Source organism: Channa argus, chromosome 4 (assembly GCF_033026475.1).
Source record: "Channa argus isolate prfri chromosome 4, Channa argus male v1.0, whole genome shotgun sequence".
Taxonomy (NCBI): domain Eukaryota; kingdom Metazoa; phylum Chordata; class Actinopteri; order Anabantiformes; family Channidae; genus Channa; species Channa argus.
Window position 1 is genome coordinate 13,114,690 of NC_090200.1, and position 20,535 is coordinate 13,135,224.

The following is a 20,535-nucleotide window of genomic DNA, read 5'->3' on the forward strand; positions in this document are numbered from 1 at the left end:
GCCTGGTCTACTCTGCCTCAGGCCTGCCAGCCACCAACTAGCACAGCCTGGAGGTGGGGCATGCTGGCAGTCATCTGTGTTTGAACTAGCTCTGGACTGATCCTATTTTGGGTGCTGACTTTTGAGCAAATGTTAGCACAATCTCTGCAGACCGTATGCAGAAAGGAGTGACACTTCAGCCCCCCCCCCCCCAAAAAAATCCATACTTCATCTGTTTATGACCACATAACCATTCAACTATACATCTCAGAGGGATGTTGTGGAAGTGCCACTCATCCTTTCACCAGTCACTGGAGACAAGCGTCCAAACAGGATGTATATATTTTCTCTATATTCTGTCTGCCATTCTCACACAGACTTCTTCCCCATTCTTGCTTGTCTAAGGTCCCCTTCTCCTCAACTGTCAGCCCACACAGGCATCCTCCAGAACTGCCTGGTGAATCACCCTGCATTCAGAGCCTAATCACAGCTGAGCATGGACAAAAACCACTACACACATGATCCCTCCTGAACCCTACATTTTATCTGAGTATCAGTATTGGTTAGAAATGGCATAGGCCTAGTTGCTTCTTACATTTTCATCAAATTACAGTCAGTAATTTTCAAAATCATTCCTTTACCGTGTGGATAATTTCAAATAGAAGATAATGTCCACGGAATAAAAAGATCAAGTGCTCGATCCAACATTTGTTTGACTTCCTGTCCCTTTGTTGAGTTACATGCTTTGCCTTTCTACTGTTTTCTTATGTAACAGTGCCTGTAATATAATTATTGAACATAGGGCCACCTTAGCAGCTCTTTGAGGTGCAGGCAGAATGATCAACTCAACATGCTAACAAGTCCTCAGTGACAGCAATGCTGACTTGCAGCAGGCATACTAACTGTGGTCATCAAAAGTTTATTAGGTGTGTGTGCCAGATGTCACAGCAAATTGCCGAATAGTTGTTGAGATGTAAAGTCTGAAGCAAAATGGACTAACTTACAGCATCATGGCTAAACAAGTCCTCTGAACTTGCTTTGTCAAAGCGAGCTCAGTGCTTACCTAACTAGACTGAAACACACACAGCTGAAGTGATTTCTTTTGAAGAGGTAACATGATCTCTAAAAACATTTGTTCATGCAATCAAATCTTAATGAGATACTGATACCTGTGTTTGGACTGTTCCTGGATAGCTTGTGCTCTCAGGAGCCTCTCAATTGGCTTAAAGGTCAGGTTGCATACAAATCACACAACTACCCTGTTTGTCCTTTTAGTAATCTAACAGACCCCACAGAGACACGGAGCTGAGAGGCTGCCTCAGCAGCATCCGTTATTCTTCGCCTACTCCATCTGGCCCATTACACATGACGAGAGTTATAGCTCTCTTGAAGAGAGTTCATAAATCAACCACGAATCAGGTTAGTTCTGTCTCTTTGTTTGTCTTTCCAATCACAATAAATAATCCTCTTAATGCCAGTTAGATTGTTCGTGGCATCTTAGTTTGCATTTGCCCACGTCAGGCATTGCCCAGTGAATATAGTACTCTGAGATCTCAAGACGGCGCCAAGGCAATTGAGAAAGTGATGGAAAACAATTTACCACGGCCTCCCATTTAATCTTACATTTGCAGTAGAAATATCATGTTGCTTATTATTATTATCCTGCCAAAGAGACATCAAAGGTGATTTCCAGTAATAACTTAAATCTCTTCTCTTTCTTGCTCTTAATTCCTCTTCAGCCTGGATTCACACTCCCACTATTATTTTCCCTCTCAGCTACGCCTGCAATAGTTAGCCAAATGACATCCTTGTCATGGCGTTAGGGTGATAATGTCAAGTAGGTGTGAGAGCTTTGTGTCTGTGTGTGCATGTGTGTTAGTGTGTCACTCTGCTTAGTAGCAGCAGACCGGCCTGCCATTTATTCTATGTTGCCCTGCGAGCCAGATGGAAAACTTCGCCGTATCGGTTGACGTGACAAACAGTGACATCCTGCACAGTACTGCAGGTAAAACGGCCACTCCCGAACTCCGAGGTGATATTGACTGCAGCAACAGCCCCTTCGTGTGAGTGTCATACTCAATTCTCCACAACAGCTGCTTTAAACATACTTGAGAGCAGGAATTAAAACAAGTTATCATAGTATGGCGCAAGCCTAAAATGTCCTCAGGTGGTGTGTAATTGAGAAGCAAAATTACAGGCTGCTCCCAGCAAGAGTGACGGCCATGAATACTGGTAGTATTGGAAAACTATATTTCCCATGAGCCCTTCAGTGTAACCTTCTGCGAGCGAGCAGCTGCATGGCATTGTCAATAAGCCTCAGTCTGCTAGGTACTACCCAGCTGTGAATTGTTGACAGTTATACAAGCAAACACATCAATGCGCAGTCAAGCAACAGACAGCAGTGCTGAAGGCCCATCCAAGATGACCCTGTGCTTATGAAGAACAAATTATGTTTATATACAGCTGTCTGTCTGCAAGAAGCAAAACTTAATTCTAAGGAATGTGCTGCATATTTGATTTCATATTTAATTATTAAATATGTTATTTGGAGGAAACATGCTTTTGGGTTAGAGGAAGGGGCTCCACTAAAACTTATATTTCAGTAGGATGTATTTCATTACTTTAATATGTCCTTCCAATGCCATTGGCTGATGCTAATGAGTGTTATTTTCCGTGGTGTGTGTCCAGCTGGGGTCTAAAAGCAGAGGGGTATTTAAATCTCCTCCTGACATGAAGCCAATGCAGTGTTGTCCCCAGGGCCACTGCTCAGTCCACAGCATTGAGGAGGACAGGATAACTTCAAGTGTGGAAGAGCTTTAAGGTTAATGCACAGTCACTGCTGAAAAAAGGTCACCTGGGGAGAGTGGTGGTCACTGGAGAGATGGGATTCTCTGCCTCATCTGAGGAGAGCAGCACTCACTGAAGAAATATGATGTTACCCTGTTCTCCCTCTGCTCTCTTATGGCATTGTAAATTACCAGTTCAGCTGGCTGTTGCACGTTCGAAGACAACATGAAACTCATTATTTCTTTCAAAGTAACCTTTGGTTGTCCCGCACATAGATGTTGCACAATTACTCCACACTAACACACACACACCACAGTTGTAAATAGGCTGTGGTCACAGGTGGGGCAGAGTGATCAGTCATTATGGTGTCCAAGGGTGCAAGTTTAACTTCAGGGAAAGTGAGGACCATTTGCTGAAAGACAGAGACATACAGATGCAGAGAGAGACACAGAGGCATGGCATCGGGTCAAATAGGGTTTGTCTTTTAGTGGCTTTTTTATGAAGTCTAAAGGGAGATGACTTTTGCTGGGTTGTGGCCCAGTCAATACTCTAACCCGTAGCCAGAGGCTAGGGTGTGCAGTGTCCTGGGTTTTTACTGCCTGCTCTGTCCAGACAGGTAATAAAGTCCTTTTTACAAGCAGTCTTTAATTGAATGATGAAGGCAAAGGTAGAGACCTCCAGGTAGTCATAATTCTAAATGAATTCATTTATGACAAATGGAGTTTGTCTGGCTTTTTCACATGAACTTTGCTTGATAGATGTGTGTCTGTTTTGGTCGGGAATAATCATGTAAACGTCTTAAGCTAAGCTCATTGTGTAGTTGCTTCGTGGTTGATGAGATTTTATATAAACCAAAGCAGAGATTCTGGGACTAGGCCGCTTCACTGTCATTTGACTGTCATTTAGCTGTCATTCAATTAAAGTTGCACTTGTCCTTCCAATACTTTAATTACACCCTCAATAATTGTTTTCCCATGTTTGAAGAAGCAAGAATATTTAGGCTAATATTTTTATATGAAGAGGGGGCACAGGAAATTGGAGATATACAATGGATATACATACAAACATCCACACACATGCACGCGCCTACACACACAAACACACACAAACACACATACACACAAATACTCATACACATACAAATACACATACCATGTATGCAACTCTGTCCTGTATCCTTAGGCAAATACAATTAACTATGACTTGGATTAGATTTTATAATGCCACCCACATAATATAACTGCAGGATTGAAGACCTCTTTGTCTTGGTTGATGTCACCAGTAGCAAGCTCATGTAGTGGGCAGACAGGAACTGTAGGTCTGTATGCATATGCACAGGCTTCACAAATTGCTCCTCAATAGCATTACAGTTGAGTCCCTCTTCCCTCACTCCCACTCTGCTTTTTTCTGCACAGTTCTCTCTCTACTTTCTTGGTTTCTTCACATCCCTAAAGTGTATTCGTTCCCACTCATGTCACCAGACTTAAGCTGTGTCAAGTGGAAGAATATGTGTGCTTTAGTGTGTGTATGTGTATTTGCCGTTTGAGTATGTGCATGTGCCCATTTTCAGAAAGGCAGTAACAAAAACACAACTTTGAACACAGATGGTAAACGGAATACAGCAATAAATTTAAGTTTCAATGAGGTGCAGCGGACAAAAAGGTTATAGAGAGTGTATAGTGAGGGGGTGTAGGAAGTCAGAAGAGCCAAGCAAAGTCTTTGGTTTAACACACAGTATTATAACCATTTGAGGATGCATTAATGATGACTGTTCAGTGCTAGATATCAACTAGAACAACAGCACAGTGAGTATCAAAACATGACACCAACAGTACAAGGAAATTATTTTTTATTGGGTCTTATGTAAGCTGTAATTGTTTGCATGTTCGATTAACAAGCACTATACATACAGTATTAACCAGGTAGGTCGGCTGTAGCTCATTTGATAAGGCAGTTGTCCACAGACCACAGGGTCAGTGATTTGTCCTCGGGCAAGACATTGAAGCCCAAGTTGCTCCCGGTGGTTCAGGTGAGCATCTTGCATGGTAGCCACTGCCATTGGTGTGTGAATAGGAATCAACTTTGCAAAGCGCTTTTGATAAAAGCGCTATATAAGTGGCCATTCAGGTGTTGTTTCTAAGCCCAAAGAGCTTATTGTTAATTACCTACATATGTTGTGATGTTGCACACAGTGGTGATCCTAGAGTCTGTTTGGGCCCTAGGCAATATTTTATGCATCATAAAACCGCTATGCTTAAGATAAGGAAAATACACACCATACTGCACAATTTTTTTTTCACCACAATTAGAGCTACACACGCAGCATTTAGCTAATGCTATTTAGTATTATATTTCATTGTTATTATCTGCTCCATTTACCACTATCTAGCTTTTTTCACCTCTTCCTCTTTTTTTCTCTCCCAGAATTATAACTCCTCTTCATTTTCATCAGCTGGTTTTCCTTGTTTCATTGGACCTGTTTGTTTACACTGAATCATGCGCTGCTTGCAACAGAGTGAGAGTCGGGGCCCTCTTAGGGAGGTCTGCGACCAGTAGCCTTGTTGCAAATTTTGCACACAGTCCAGCATTGACATAGTTTAACATTTGTCAACCCTCAGGGCCCCAATCATTTGCCTGTGTTACCTGTTGGCACAGAGCGGCCTCTGGTTATACATCAGTATATATAGAAGCTTCTTCTTCTTTTCCTTTCGGCTGCTCCCTTTCAGGGGTCGCCACAGCGAATCATGTGCCTCCATCTAACTCTGTCCTCTGCATCCTCTTCACTCACACCAACTAACTTCATGTCCTCCCTCACTACATCCATAAATCTCCTCTTTGGTCTTCCTCTAGACCTCCTGCCTGGCAGCTCCAACCTCAGCATCCTTCTACCGATATATTCACAGTTTCTCCTCTGAACATGTCCAAACCACCTCAATCTGGCCTCTCTGACTTTATCTCCAAAACATCTAACATGAGCTGTCCCTCTGATGTACTCATTCCTGATCCTGTCCATCCTCGTCACTCCCAAAGAGAACCTCAACATCTTAAGCTCTGCAACCTCCAGCTCTGCCTCCTGTCTTTTCTTCAGTGCAACAGTCTCTAAGCCGAACAACATTGCTGGTCTCACCACCGTCTTGAACACCTTTCCTTTCATTCTCGCTGATACTCTTTTATCACACAACACACCTGACACTTTTCTCCACCCGTTCCAACCTGCCTGCACTCGCCTCTTCACCTCTTTTCCACACTCACCGTTGCTCTGAACCGTTGACCCTAAATACTTAAAGTCCTGCACCTTCTTCACCTCTGCTCCCTGTAACCTCACCGTTCCACCTGGGTCCCTCTCATTCACACACATGTATTCTGTCTTGCTGCGGCTAAGCTTCATTCCTCTGTTTTCCAGAGCAGACCTCCACTTCTCTAGATTTTCCTCCACCTGCTCCCTGCTCTCACTACAAATAACAATGTCATCTGCAAACATCATAGTCCAGGGAGATTCTTGTCTAACCTCATCTGTCAGTCTGTCCATCACCAGAGCAAACAAGAAGGGGCTCAAAGCCGATCCTTGATGCAGACCCACCTCCACCTTGAACTCCTCTGTCACACCTACAGCACACCTCACCACTGTCTTACAGCTCTCATACATGTCCTGCACCACTCTAACATACTTCTCTGCCACTCCAGACGTCCTCATACAATACCACAGCTCCTCTCTCGGCACCCTGTCATACGCTTTTTCTAAATCTACGAAGACACAATGCAACTCCCTATGACCCTCTCTGTACTTCTCCATCAGCGTCCTCAAAGCAAATACTGCATCTGTTGTACTCTTTCTAGGCATGAAACCATATTGCTGCTCACAAATGTTCACCTCTGCCCTTAGCCGAGCTTCCACTACTCTTTCCCACAACTTCATTGTGTGACTCATCAGCTTTATTCCTCTGTAGTTGCCACAGCTCTGCGCATCTCCCTTGTTCTTAAAAATTGGTACCAGTACACTTTTCCTCCAGTCCTCTGGCATCCTCTCACTCTCCAAGATCTTGTTAAACAAACTAGTCAAAAACTCTACTGCCACCTCTCCTAGACACTTCCATACCTCCACAGGTATGTCATCAGGACCAACTGCCTTTCCACTCTTCATCCTCTTCAATGTCCTCCTCACTTCACTCTTACTAATCTTTGCTACTTCCTGCTTCACAACAGTCACCTCTTCTACTCTTCGTTCCCTTTCATTTTCCTCGTTCATCAACTCTTCAAAGTACTCCTTCCATCTTCCCATCACACTACTGGCACCTGTCAATACATTTCCATCCTTATCTTTAATCACCCTAACCTGCTGCACATCCTTTCCATCTCTATCTCTTTGTCTGGCCAACCTGTACAAATCCACCTCTCCCTCTTTAGTGTCCAACCTAGCATACAAGTCCTCATATGCTCTTTGTTTGGCCTTTGCCACCTCTATCTTCACCTTACGCTGTATCTCCCTGTACTCCTGTCTACTCTCTTCAGTCCTCTCAGTGTCCCACTTCTTCTTAGCTAACCTCTTTCTCTGTATACACTCCTGAACTGCCTCGTTCCACCACCAAGTCTCCTTGTCCGCTTTCCTCTTTCCAGATGACACACCGAGTACCCTCCTACCTGTCTCCCTGATCAAATTAGCTGTAGTAGTCCAGTCATCTGGACGCACCTCCAAACCACCCAGAGTCTGTCTCAGCTCCTCCCTGAAAACTAAACGACATTCTTCCTTTTTCAACTTCCACCACTTCGTCCTCTGCTCTGCCTTAGTCCTCCTTATCTTCCTCACCACCAGCATCATTTTGCACACCACCATCCTGTGTTGTCTGGCTACACTCTCCCCTACCAATGCTTTACAGTCACTGATCTCTTTCAGATTACAACGTCTACATAAGATGTAGTCTACCTGAGTGCTTCTCCCTCCGCTCTTGTACGTCACCCTATGTTCCTGCCTCTTCTGAAAGAAAGTGTTTACTACAGCCATTTCCATTCTCTTTGCAAAGTCAACCACCATCTGACCTTCTGCGTTCCTGTCCTGAACACCAAACCTGCCCATAACAGTCTCATCACCTCTGTTCCCTTCACCTACATGCCCATTGAAATCTGCACCAATGACAACTCTCTCACCTCTGGGGATGCTCTGCATCACTTCATCTAACTCACTCCAGAATTTCTCCTTCTCTTCTAACTCACATCCTACCTGTGGGGCATAACCACTCACAACATTGAACATCACCCCTTCAACTTCCAGCTTCAGGCTCATCAACCTGTCTGATACTCTTTTCACCTCTAGAACATTCCTCACAAAATCCTCTTTCAATATAACTCCTACTCCATTTCTCTTCCTATCTGACCCATGGTAAAACAACTTGAACCCTGCTCCTAAGCTTCTAGCCTTGCTACCTTTCCACCTGGTCTCCTGGACACACAGTATGTCCACCTTCCTTCTCTGCATCATGTCGATCAACTCCCTAGCCTTCCCTGTCATAGTACCAACATTCAAAGTCCCTACTGTCAGTCCTACATTCTTAGCTTTCCTCTTCTATCTCTGCCTACGAACACACCTTCCTCCTCTTCTTCTTCGTCTTCGACCAACAGTAGTCCAATTTCCACCGGTACCCTGTAGGTCAACAGCACCGGTGGCGGTCGTTGTTAACCCGGGCCCCGACCGATCCGGTATGGAAGCCTTTGTCACGATTCGCATGTTTGATTTGGCATGTGTTTTACGTCGGATGCCCTTCCTGCCACAACCCTCTGCATTTATCCAGACTTGGGACTGGCACAAGAAGACACTGGCTTGTGCCCCCTTGCGGTTGCATTCAGTATATATATAGAAGCTAATTACTACTATATCCACAATGTGGTATCCTTGTATTAGAGCTAAGCTTGGATGCTATTAGGCTTTGTGGTAACATTAGTGGCTATGTCGTTATTTGGATTTGGTGATGTTCACACTAAAGCAACAACAGCCAGCTTTATTTGTGACAGCACTACATTTGCCAAAGTCATATAAGTCTTCATCCTAAAACTCTTTTTTTCTTGTAATGCTAAAAGTAAAAAATAACTTGTTGAAAAATAAATAAATATAAAATAGCTAGGCTTAATGCCTAAACAGTTTCATGTGTCCAATGTTATAACAAGGATACATTTTTTTACAGTGTGTTCTCTACTGATGTTCAACTGTTGAGGACTTTAGCTTGGGACCTGCTGCTTTTTATCTCAGCCTTTTTGCAAACCATCACCTATGTAGCTATTGTAGCCATGTTTAAGATGCCATTTACAGGACTCTCATTTTAAAGCCAAACAATAAAGAGAGAGTTGGTGACAGTATCCAACTCATGGAGCTGGCTCCATCATAGGCAGCTAATAACTTCCAATCTGCAAAGTTTGTGGTGGCCAGAAAGAAGTGAGAAGCTTGCCTTCATTTTATCTAAAATTAACAAGACACTGTTTTCAAAGTTACCATAGATCCCAAGTCTCAATTCTTCTACTGTTGTAATAGTAAACTTCACATGTAGCATGTGAGAACAAAACAGTAACTATGTGTTGCGGGCTTAGCAAACACATACTGACGAGAAGCAGGATAAAAAAAAGACTCAGTGAGATGCTGCTTTATTGAGAGCCCTAACCCTGTTTAAAACAAATAAAGTAGGCTATATATAGGCAATTTATTGCCCCTGAAAGTGGAATAATGTTAGTCATGGCTGACTTGGTTTTACAGCTCACAGACTCATTACTGGGACGGACACTAGTTTACCACCAACAGTCACCATGTGGACTGGTGAGTAACAGGCTGCTTGTTACTGTGACACAACTATAACATGCAAAAGCTCTGAGGCCACTAAACTGGAGAAATTCATTCAGCTGGGAAGTTTCTGGAATATGTAACAGAGAATGTAAAAGTAAGAAGAATGCATAGAGAAAGGGGTGGGGGTTACATGTATCTGCGAACAGATAACTCCAGAAAGATCTGCAACAGTCAGAGTTACCTAGATATGTAATTTGCTGGCACAGTATAAAAAAACACTGGTAAATCTGCACCGGTAGAATAATAATCCAAGGAGGAGATGAGATAGCATCTTAAAATAGGGTTTTTGAATCATCCCATTACAGTATGACTTTAATCCATTATTAAGGTGGGTTTGATGTGCGACAGGGGCACTTACAAATTGGGAAACAAGTTGGCCTGTTAGAAGGCAGAGGGAACTATCCCTGGTAAATGTGTTGAGTCGTTCCCATGGCTTATGTATGAAAATCATCCTTTTCAATAAGACCAGTTAATTCAGCCTTTGCGAGGCTGTGCTGCGGGAGACAATTATGGCAGAGCCTATGATAGATTATGTGACAGATCAAGATCATACATACTGTATCTAATCCTTATCAGAGACATCATGAGAAATAGATGTAACTAAAATATTATCTTTATCACCCCCTATGTTATAGTTAAAAATAGATAATATTCATAAATCCCCATGAGATCACAGCATTAAAGAAAATGTGCTCAAAATCAACATGTTGATTTTAGCTTCTAGTAACTAGTCCTTCACAATTTTTAGAAAAATATACAGTTTTCAACATGCTGCTGTTTTTTCTGAAGTACCAAGGCTTTAGAAATGGAATAATAAGATATGAAAGTCTTAGAAATCCAAACACAAATTATTATGTGTGTGTCTCTGAAATATCCTGAGAATAAAATATTCAGTAGTTAAGCATTCATTAGTTTTACTACAGGATGTCATTCTGACAGCAATATACAGCTCTAAGTAAGTAGGACGGCATGATACTACACACAGAAGTTAAGCTGTTCATTGAACATCTCACTGTGAGCAGGCTGCATATTTACCAGTATTTACTGTAACATTAGCTTACTACAGATAACAGAGTATTTTTGAATTGCTGGGTATATTATATTTGGTGGCACCTAAATAATTACATAAAACACTATCTACCAAACCACACACGGTTTATTATGGACTATAAATATATAATACGAAAAGTAGTAAACCACATCAGATTTATCTGTTAAATTCAAATTACATTTTCATAATAAAAATCACATGTATGCCAAAATCAGAAAAATACCAAAACTGATTTAGTTTGCTCTTGTGTTTTTGGCTGATTCACCCATTCAGTGTCAGAGATGCTAATAAGATGATTCTAGGTGACACCAGGCGTGGTCACATGATGTCTTACTGGTCCAACTCTGTCCCAACTTGTCACAGGGTGGATGGACCTTATCCCTCATCTGAAAGCAGACAGAACGTGGGTGGCAGTCCTCTTACTCCCGCTGTGAAACAGCCTCTGTGACAGCACAGCAGTGTTGCAGCTGAGCCACAGGGAGCATATAGGGACAGAAAACAGGCAAAGCTCCCAGTGGCCCAGAGGGGATGCAAGAGACACTCACTCTCGCCACAGGTGCTCTCCACCTGTCGAAATTTCACTGCCTGCTCTACACATCCCGGTGATTGGCAGCGAATGGGGCTCAAGTGTCCACTGTGGACTGGGATTACCAAGTGGTTAAATGACCACACCAGAGTTTTTTAACTCCTCATTTAGTACAAATTGCAGAAACTCCATATTGCTGTCGAAGGTTTCCTACATCATACAGGGGCCTTTTAGAATCATGTGTGTATGTTCCCCATAACTTGCAGGTTTGATTTTGATGCTTGCTGTCAACTTGCTTGAAATGGGTGATCCATCACAGTGAACATATTGTCTGTATTGTGCGAAGTGCTGACAAGTGGTGACATCTCAGTCCTGAGAATTACCTGTGTAACATTCATTAGTTAAGTGTGTTACCAGGGAAGTAAACACATAGGTGGCTGTGGCAGTCCACCAATGCTGTGGTCCTGTCTTTATGTTGAAGAGTCCTTGGGTAAGACACTGAGGCCCACGTTTCTCCCAGTGCATCAGAGGTCTCCTTGCATGGCAGCTGCCACCATTGCTGTGTGAATGTAAGGGTAAATAGCTTTGGATACCAGTAAGGTAGAAACACAGTACATAGGTACAGAGCAATCACTACCTAACACAAACAAAATGCAAAAGTGAGTTCATCTAACTTTTGTGGTGTCTTGCATTTCATTTTTGACTTGTTTTTCTTGGTAATCGGTTGTGAACCTCCTATAAGCTCCAGACTGGAAACATTTGATAACAGCCGGTGCTATCAGCTGTTTCACAGTTCAGCAACAACACGCTGTTTAATAAAAAATAAAGATGTCTGACTGTGTTGACCCAGTTACCTCAAGCAATTATCAAATCTCTGGCGGACCACATTCCACTGGAATGAAGAGAAACCAGTTACTGTCAGGAAAAATGTATTCATCAGTATTAAAAATGGTAACAAGCTAGAGAAAGGACTATTCAGGAAACTGTAAGAAAGTTTTAGAATGTGGCTCTACAATTTCCAAAGCTTGTGAATTACACAATGAAAATGATTCTGCAAATATAAGTTGATTCATAATCTTGTTTAGAGACCTGTACCCACCCACCAAGTGGCATATTTGTTTCCAAAGCTGTAGCAAGGATTTACAGTAATGTCTGGAGGAGACAACTGTCAGTCACCTACTGTCCATCAGGCTTTATGTGACGTTCTTTCTCAAACAAATGCCTGTTGAGTCTTGCCAGACTGGCTGGTTTTCCTATAACAATTGAAAGGCAAAAACATGGCAGAACAACAGGTCACCCTTTGAGCATGCCACAAGACTGGTAGCAACCTTTTCATCAGTTTATTTGTCAATGGCATTATTTTCATGGAACCATCACAATTATTCATTTCATCCATATCCCCCCCCCAAATAAATTTTATGCCCTTACCACTCACCCTATTTTATGTAACAGAGCAAACGAGATTTTGTTTTATTTTCAATGCCCCCATGTGCATCTGCTGTTTACTACTACTCAGTGTTATTGTCTTGAGAAATAAGTGTGAAACAAAAGCAATAAACCGCAGCATAGAACTGGGCAATAAGATAGAGAGAAGCAATTTGACTTTCTCAGTATCATAATAAAACTCGAAGTGAACAATATTTTGCCATAGCACAGATATTCTGCCTCAGAGGGGACAGACTTTAAAGACAGCTGGGCAACATCTGAGGATTACCCTAACAGCGGCTCAGTGGCTATAAAGAGGCCAGAGCCCAGGCTCCACTACAAGGAGGGGCCACTTTGAAGAGACGATTAGGCCATGAGCTTTGCACCCACAGCTTCTAAGGCACTGGCCTCTCCACCTCAGTCACAGCATAAAGATGTGGCCTGGCAGCTTTGCTGACTGGACACTGCTCCAGTTCCGCCTGTCAAATTAGTAATTTCTTCTACCCCTGAGGACTGGTCCCTTTCTGCTTAGCTTAGCTCACTGCATGTGGGCCAGATCACCTACATGTACAGTTCCTCTCTGTGCAACCACGGTCATGTTCATTGTTGGTATGCGCTAAGAGCACTCCACACTTGTGGAGTTGTGTCTTAAATGTCCACATTTAACCTCCTGCACGACTTGGTCTCTGTTGTGCTCTTCAGTGACTCATTTACACCATCATTGTCACCACTCACCCCAGTACATAGTGCCATTTATCTTCTCTTTTATGTGCGTATAAAAGAAAATAGCCACTGAAATCTGAAACAAACAAGCGACTTTTAAGTTCAAGAGTGCTGTGACTTCTAAAGGCTGATGATCAAAGGGCTCAGTGGCTTGTTTAGCTCACTTGTCAGTTTTACTGAGTGTGCCATTTTAGATGTAATTCATCACTCGTTTTCTTACGTGGTCAAAATCTAATAAGCACATTAGTTACATTAGCTGTTGTTGTGCAGTTGTCTTCTTATTCCAGTTTGAGTGTATTATAACACTGTTTTATCTTTCACCTTACTAATGTGTCACCTTCTAAAGTATTTGATGCTACAAGTTTTGTTTTTTTCAAGGAGAAAGATAAATTGAATTTCCTGCGAGCAGTGATAGCTGAATAGTGCACAGACTTCTCTTACTCTAATGATGCCTCTTTTTCTCTACAGCTATAGTGCTGAAAATTTGCATATCTCCCTAATACCTCAACACAAAGTATTTCCGTCCTTTTATTCCTCTGCACTGTGCTTCTCTGTAGCTTCTAAAAGGGAAGTTATATTCCAGTAGGAAGCAGAATCCATCTGTCCATTACTGAGTGCAGTAACGTTCCCTCTCTGGATGCTGCACTGTATTTGGAGGATTTTTACATCCTAAGTGCTTGTGACTGACACAGATCATAAACCATACCGTCCCACACACACCACCCTCATGACCTTCAGAGAAAACGCATGACGTGGGGTCCAACAACTGCTACATCTGATCCTCTAGCCCCTTCAGAAATCAGAGCATCCATCAATGAGCCATTTAGCACCAAGGCCTCCAGATGTGCTTAGCTGGAGACATGTCGAGCTGTCTATGTTTAAGATCCATTGCTACCCTTGGTGATGTCTTGGTATATAATGCACTTAACTTTATTGACCTCTCTATGAATAAACAGAAGGAGATTATAGCCTGTGTCTATTTCTGAACACCTATGAATAGAGAAGTGGATCATTTAGGAGCTGGATGTGCTACACTCGTGCTCAGGAGGGCGTGGATGTGCAGCGTAGTATATAAATAATTAGGGGGCACTTATGACTGTTATTCTGATTATAGCTACAACTTAATGATCAGAACAGAACCAGTCAGATCTAAACAAGTCTTTTTTAACCTGTGGGAGCTGCTGCTGTCAGGAAATTTGGGATGTTTCAGATGTTTAAGATCCTTATCTTGCAGGTGATCCCTGCATGGGCAGATTTTCATCAACCACATGGTGCAGAGTTTAGTTCCCACAGGTACCTACCACTGATTCCTGCTGGTTTGATGGAGCAGCTGCATGGGAAGGGATTGCAGCATCCAAACTTGGTGGAGTGTTGTTATTTAGTCTGATCTTATGCACACGGCTCACATAGACACACCTTGTAGAAAGCACATCAACAATCAGTTTGATATTTGTTTAAATAGAAAATGCCATCTGTACAGTACATCTCAAAAGTGTCAGGTTTGACACAAATTACATTAGAGTGCCCCTTTATAAGCTTTATGAAGTTTTTCTTTGTTTCATTTTAACCAGTATAAATGATTTTTGTTTGCACACAGCATCATTTCAAAATTCCACAAATCTCCAAGTGGCAGTGCCAAGAACTATATACTGTACCAAAAAAAGGCAGGTGAAAAAAATAGCCTGCTGGTAAAAACAACTTTGCAAATATTTAATGAGTATTGAAATGCAGTCACCGGGTTTTTTTTACTAGTTAAGGTTTCATGTACTGCAGTTGTTGAATAGTGCTGAATGATAGCTTAGCAAGTTATCTTTAAGTGTTGTAAAATTCAAGGAACATTAAAATATTCGTGTCGAATGTATTACTTGTAGAAACAAAATATAATTGCTTTTACACTAATTGATGTGAATGATATATGATAACTGAAGAATTTGAGAAAATATGATGTATTATCAACATATTATTAACACTGGAGCCACAATAGGAAAGGGGACAGGATGAGCCGAGCTTTGGCAGCTTAAGGGAGCAGCTGGGTATACCATGTTGTTTGCATGGTGGTTATAAATATAATTCAATGTTATGATTGAAATCAGGACACTCAATATATGAATAGTGTGATGAAAAACCAACAAAACAATTTATCTTTGTTCTACTATAGGGTCACAACATGGTGCAAAATTTATTCACCTCCAGCTCTCAATGCAGCATCTGAACAGTCTGTGCTGGCTATTTCTCTCCATCCACACCCAAGATTTTTTCTTTATTTCGATTCCATTTTTTATTTTCTGTGCAAATGCAAAAAACTCACTGTTGTGCTGTTCTTATGCAATTTTGAGGGATTGTCTAGCACTGCAAATCCAATCGCCATGTCCTTGGTATTAAGTTTGTTGTCCATGGTCAGTTGCTCTGTATGCATTCTGTCTTTTCCAATTGCAAGTGGCCTCAGGTGTCACATTGACCTCAAAATGACAGTTAAAGCAGAGGGAAAAGCCTGGGATGCACTGCTGATCCCATTCTGATTTTCCACATGAAACAAGCTTTCCCACCACTGTTTCTCCTTTTTGAGCTCATTTGTTCCCAGAGGACACAACGAGGTGGAGAATAAAGCAAAGATATGATGGAGGAGTAAGATGAAAAGGCCAGTTGTGACAAGCAAAGGAAGGGAAGCAGACAGCAATTGGGGAGAACACAAACCCAGTTTCTGAAAGGAAAGCATGGGTGTTTGTCAGTGTTTGTCACTCAGTGGTGTGAAATTGCATTCTGACACCCATTTGTCACTGTATATTTAGGAATCAGAATTGTTAGAAGGAAATCACGAATTTGAATACATTAGCATCCTCCCCGCTGTGCAAATATCAAAGCTCAATGAGGCTTTATATGCTTGTCCTCCAAAGTGAAGGCCATTCGATTGTTTAAATGTGGAGAACGTGCACACTGAAACACAGTGTGCGCATAGGAGTGGATACACTTATTGTCCATATCATAACCAGCGAGTAAACATATGCAGGCACACAGGTGCATGTGTGACTGCTCTGTTTTACACACACACAGACACACAGTTCTGAGACAAATGGGAGCAGCAATAGATGATGTTTTTTTATGACTCCATTCCAAAACCACCTCTCTCACTGGGCATCTACTGATACCCATTAATCATGAGCTCCCTTGTATTGTCAGCCCCCCACCACCCCCACCCCACTCCCTCCCATCACTTTCAGCCTGTCAGTTAACAAGCTGTGACACCATGACAGTGATGTGTGTGCAACTGAGTGATGCCTGGCTGCAGCGAATATTGGAAAGGTATTGAAAAGCTCCAGCATGAAGGGTGGTAGTGATGAGATTGTATTTCTCAGCTCTTTATGACAGAATGTAAAAATGGCAGCTCTGTCTGGCTTTTCAATTAAACAAGGAGGGAGAAGCCTCAGCTCTGACTTACTGTGTCATACAAGCAAAAATTACGTGTTTTTACCCACAATGAATATATATGCCTGTATACAAAAGGGATTACTCATTTTTTTTCTGCCTTCCTTTGTGTGTATACAGGCTCAGTGTCCCTCAGTGTGTTCCTGGTCTCCCTCGCCGTGACAGTGTGTGCTGTTTGGCTGGTGGCTCTTTGTGGCGTCTGTGGCTGGTGTCAACGCAAGCTGGTGAGTTTACACACATGGACACATGAGCATCCCTGACAGATATATTGTAGCTTTAAGTCACATTTGTCACTTTCTTAACATGCTTTAATAATCAGGGAGCCCTAATAAACAATAATCTGCTGTGACATTGCACGCAAAAAAAAAACACATTAGTGCAGAGAGTGCACAAAGTGTGCAAATATTATAAATATGTGTGCAAATATCTGTTATGTGCAGTCTTGTTGAACTGTGAATTTTCAGTTATTTTTTAAGACAAAATTGCGGCTGTGGACAAAAGATTCTTACAATTTACAATACAATTCTTACAAATACAAACATACTAGTTAAAGTCCTTTATTCAAACTCCTACTGTATGTCTGCATGTCATCAGGAGCAACATGTCCTTTCAAGTATCAAAAGTGGCAGCAGTGTCTCATCACACATTAGGTCGTTTTGCCGCATCAACATGTTCATAGTTTTACTGTTGTAGTCAGGATGTCAGTAGTTTGACGATGTGTACAATTTTTCGTAATGGGGCCTACATGGCAAAAGGTTTGGAAACTAGTCATCAATGTTATTCTGTAATATTGTATTCATAGGTTTTCAAGTCCATCCATTATCTTTAACCACTTATACTGTTCAGGGTCACAGATGGCTAAATCAGAGTCAACACAGACTCACACTCACATTCACACCTATGGGCAATTTAGAGTCACCAATTAGCTTAACATGGATGTCTTTGGACTGTGGGAGGAAACCAGAGTACCCAGAGGAAGCCCTGACAAGCAAGGGGAGAACATGCAAAGTCTACAAAAAAAGGCTGTGGCTGGCAGGTGAATTGAAACCGCGGATCTAGTCGCTGTGAGGTGGCAGTGCTAACCACTTCGCCACTTCTCATGTAATTTTAATGTCAATGTTTCTGTGACTACATCAGACCAGACTGAAACTCATTAATCTCTCATACATTTGTTGCTACTGTACAACATTAGACAGCTGTGTTGATACCGCATCGGTCGCAGTCCACTCATTTAGGAGAAACAGAGCACAGATCAAGCAGACTGACCTCTGATAGAGGGCATGTCATTGTGATAATGTGGTATGAAATGTGATTGATTAAAGGGAGGCAACTACTCATTAGGCCGACTGAGCTGCATGGCTGAGTGCCACTTCACTTGACTGATTTTTTTAGATTTCCATGCCTTTAAAGTTAATTAATATCTGATTCCTCCTGTGCTTGTATAACCCAGGAACACAGGTCACCTATTTCATTTTTAACGTTGGCTCAAACTCTGACTTGTTTCAGTTCACCATGGCACTGCTGTGAAACTTACCGGTCCACACATGGCGGGATTTAACATTGCAGCAGGCTTCACACACCACACACCTGGATACACAATCACATTTGCGTTGCTAGAATCAACAGTAAGGTAGCGGTACATTGATTACTCGTTGGCACGCTTATGACGTACAGTATAAGAACCGGGGGGGAAATGGTCTGTGCTGAAATGGGACAGAGGTACAACACTTTCTATTGTTTGCTTCACTGGAACATCTTCTTATATTTGAGATTCCATTTTAAAGTAAATGGAGCAGTGAATGACTCCTAGTTTCCTGCTGTAGATGGAGGTAGTTCTGCTGCCAGCACCTCGGATGGTCCCCGAGGTCTTCTCTGGAGCACTGCTGTAAATGGATCTTATCTCTATTCTGTGACAGTGCTGTGCACAGAGCAGCATCAGGCTTAGACAGAGCCACTATCTATTGACCTTATGACCCTGTGAAGGCAACCATCAACCACGTCGTCACACACAAGATGATGTGCCTCTATCTCGGTGAATACACAGTTTGTTCATGCCCTATTTTAATTTCATATCAGACCATCTTATCATGGGTCCGAGTCTGGGGTGTATGTGTGTTGGTGTGGTGGCGGTGGGGGGTACTGTAGAGCGGCATTAAGATGTTAATTAAGGCCTTTGTAGTCTGGGACCACTTACTTTAGGAAACCTGTCAGCCACCCACTGGTGTGAAGCCACATTAAAACACAGCTGCCTAATGTACAAAATAATAAAGAGTGACTGAGATAAGCGACATTTCTTCAATGATAAAATGTGCTGCGACAAAGCACATGTACTACTAATCCTGTTAAAATAATTTTCTCATATTAATATAATCATCCTGAAGGTGTCTGATTTTGTATATCTGGCTAACAACCATAAAAGCTCATCAGCTATACAATCTGTCGCATTACAGAAATCTCCCTTACTTCTCTTGATCTCTTTATCTCAGCTGTTTCCAGCAGTAGCACTGTGTTTTCTGATCATGTGATTACAGTGTATGTAGTGTAATTTGCATAAACATGGTTACCTTGAATTGAGGCCTCTTATTGTAGATATTGCATCTATTATTCTGTAAACAATCACAGGTTGATTTTCTATTCACAGAATTCCTCACCAGATTAAAAAAAAAAATGTTCATTTTACATTAAGCTACCACAACCCAGTCCACGTTTAAACTTTCATGTTTAATGTTTCTGACCATTCCCTTTGACAGTGTCAGCTTTCATAAGAACAAACGTTTGCCTAAAGCTTCACGTGTCAGTTGCGACTGGGTGCATGCCAATTTTGGTTATGATTCATAGGTTAATAGACAAGCCATTTTGGGTGAGTGTTGCTTTCGGTGTTTTAGCTTTGGCAACCAGTGTGAAGGGTTTTATTTTAAAAGTCCTCATGTGCAGTCATCCTGAAGCCTCCATCCTGCTTGGCTCTCTGTTATCTAAACCCCCTGGAAGTACTGCGCACTGAGTGCTATCGTCTCCTTCTGCTGCCTGCTAAGTCTGTTTGCTTATTGCTGTTTATAGATGCATCAGCATGAAATTTTTAGAATATGTGCTAAGCCAATGTAATATTTATATGCAACTTCTCATTTTTTTACTCAGGTTTTACAGCAGTGTGATTGTGTATTGATTGAATGTGTTTGTTTTCCTGTTTGTCTCAATAATATTTTTAATGTCTGAAATCACTTTGTAATTATAGACGAAGTTGGTAATAACACCAAACAAAAATACAAATTCAACGAGTCAGAGGTCATTTAAGTGCCTGTGCTGTGGAGCTCATGATTGTCAGCAGGGGCTTGTGTTGTAGGTGTTGGGTGGGATTTTCTCATATCAGAGGTGGTGCAGCTAACATCTGTTTGAGCAGCAGTGGCTGTTTGGCATTCAGAAACCCTCTGTCTGCTCCTGTGAGCCCTGTGCTGTTTGATCCATAACATAGTTGTGAGTGGAGATGAGATTGTACCTGACCAGATTCACAGCCTGATTCAATCCCTGTTGGGCTTGTATCAACAAATTTGGGGGTTTTTTTTGGTAGCAATAACTGGGAGTTAGGAGTTCATAGTTGTTTAGGGGATAATAATAATTCTAGCAATCACAAGAAATGGAAAATGTGAAAATAACTAATTATAGGAGAATTGTCACTTGGAATATTATAGTAACAGGTACATTATGTGGATCCTCGACTGGACACATTTAAGTGACACAGAGTGTTGGCAGGGGTCCAGGTGATATAGAAATTTCATGCTTCTGCGAAAAAGCGAATACTAC

General features: G+C 41.9%; 1 protein-coding gene across 1 annotated transcript in view; it reads left to right on the top strand.

The window, feature by feature from the left end:
* Positions 1–20,535, top strand: part of syt7a (synaptotagmin VIIa) — a 77,267-nt gene that overhangs the window by 14,359 nt on the left and 42,373 nt on the right. The window contains exon 2 of the mRNA XM_067500658.1: positions 16,858–16,961. Within this exon, the coding sequence (XP_067356759.1) occupies positions 16,858–16,961 (104 nt within the window). The remainder of the gene's footprint in view (positions 1–16,857; positions 16,962–20,535) is intronic.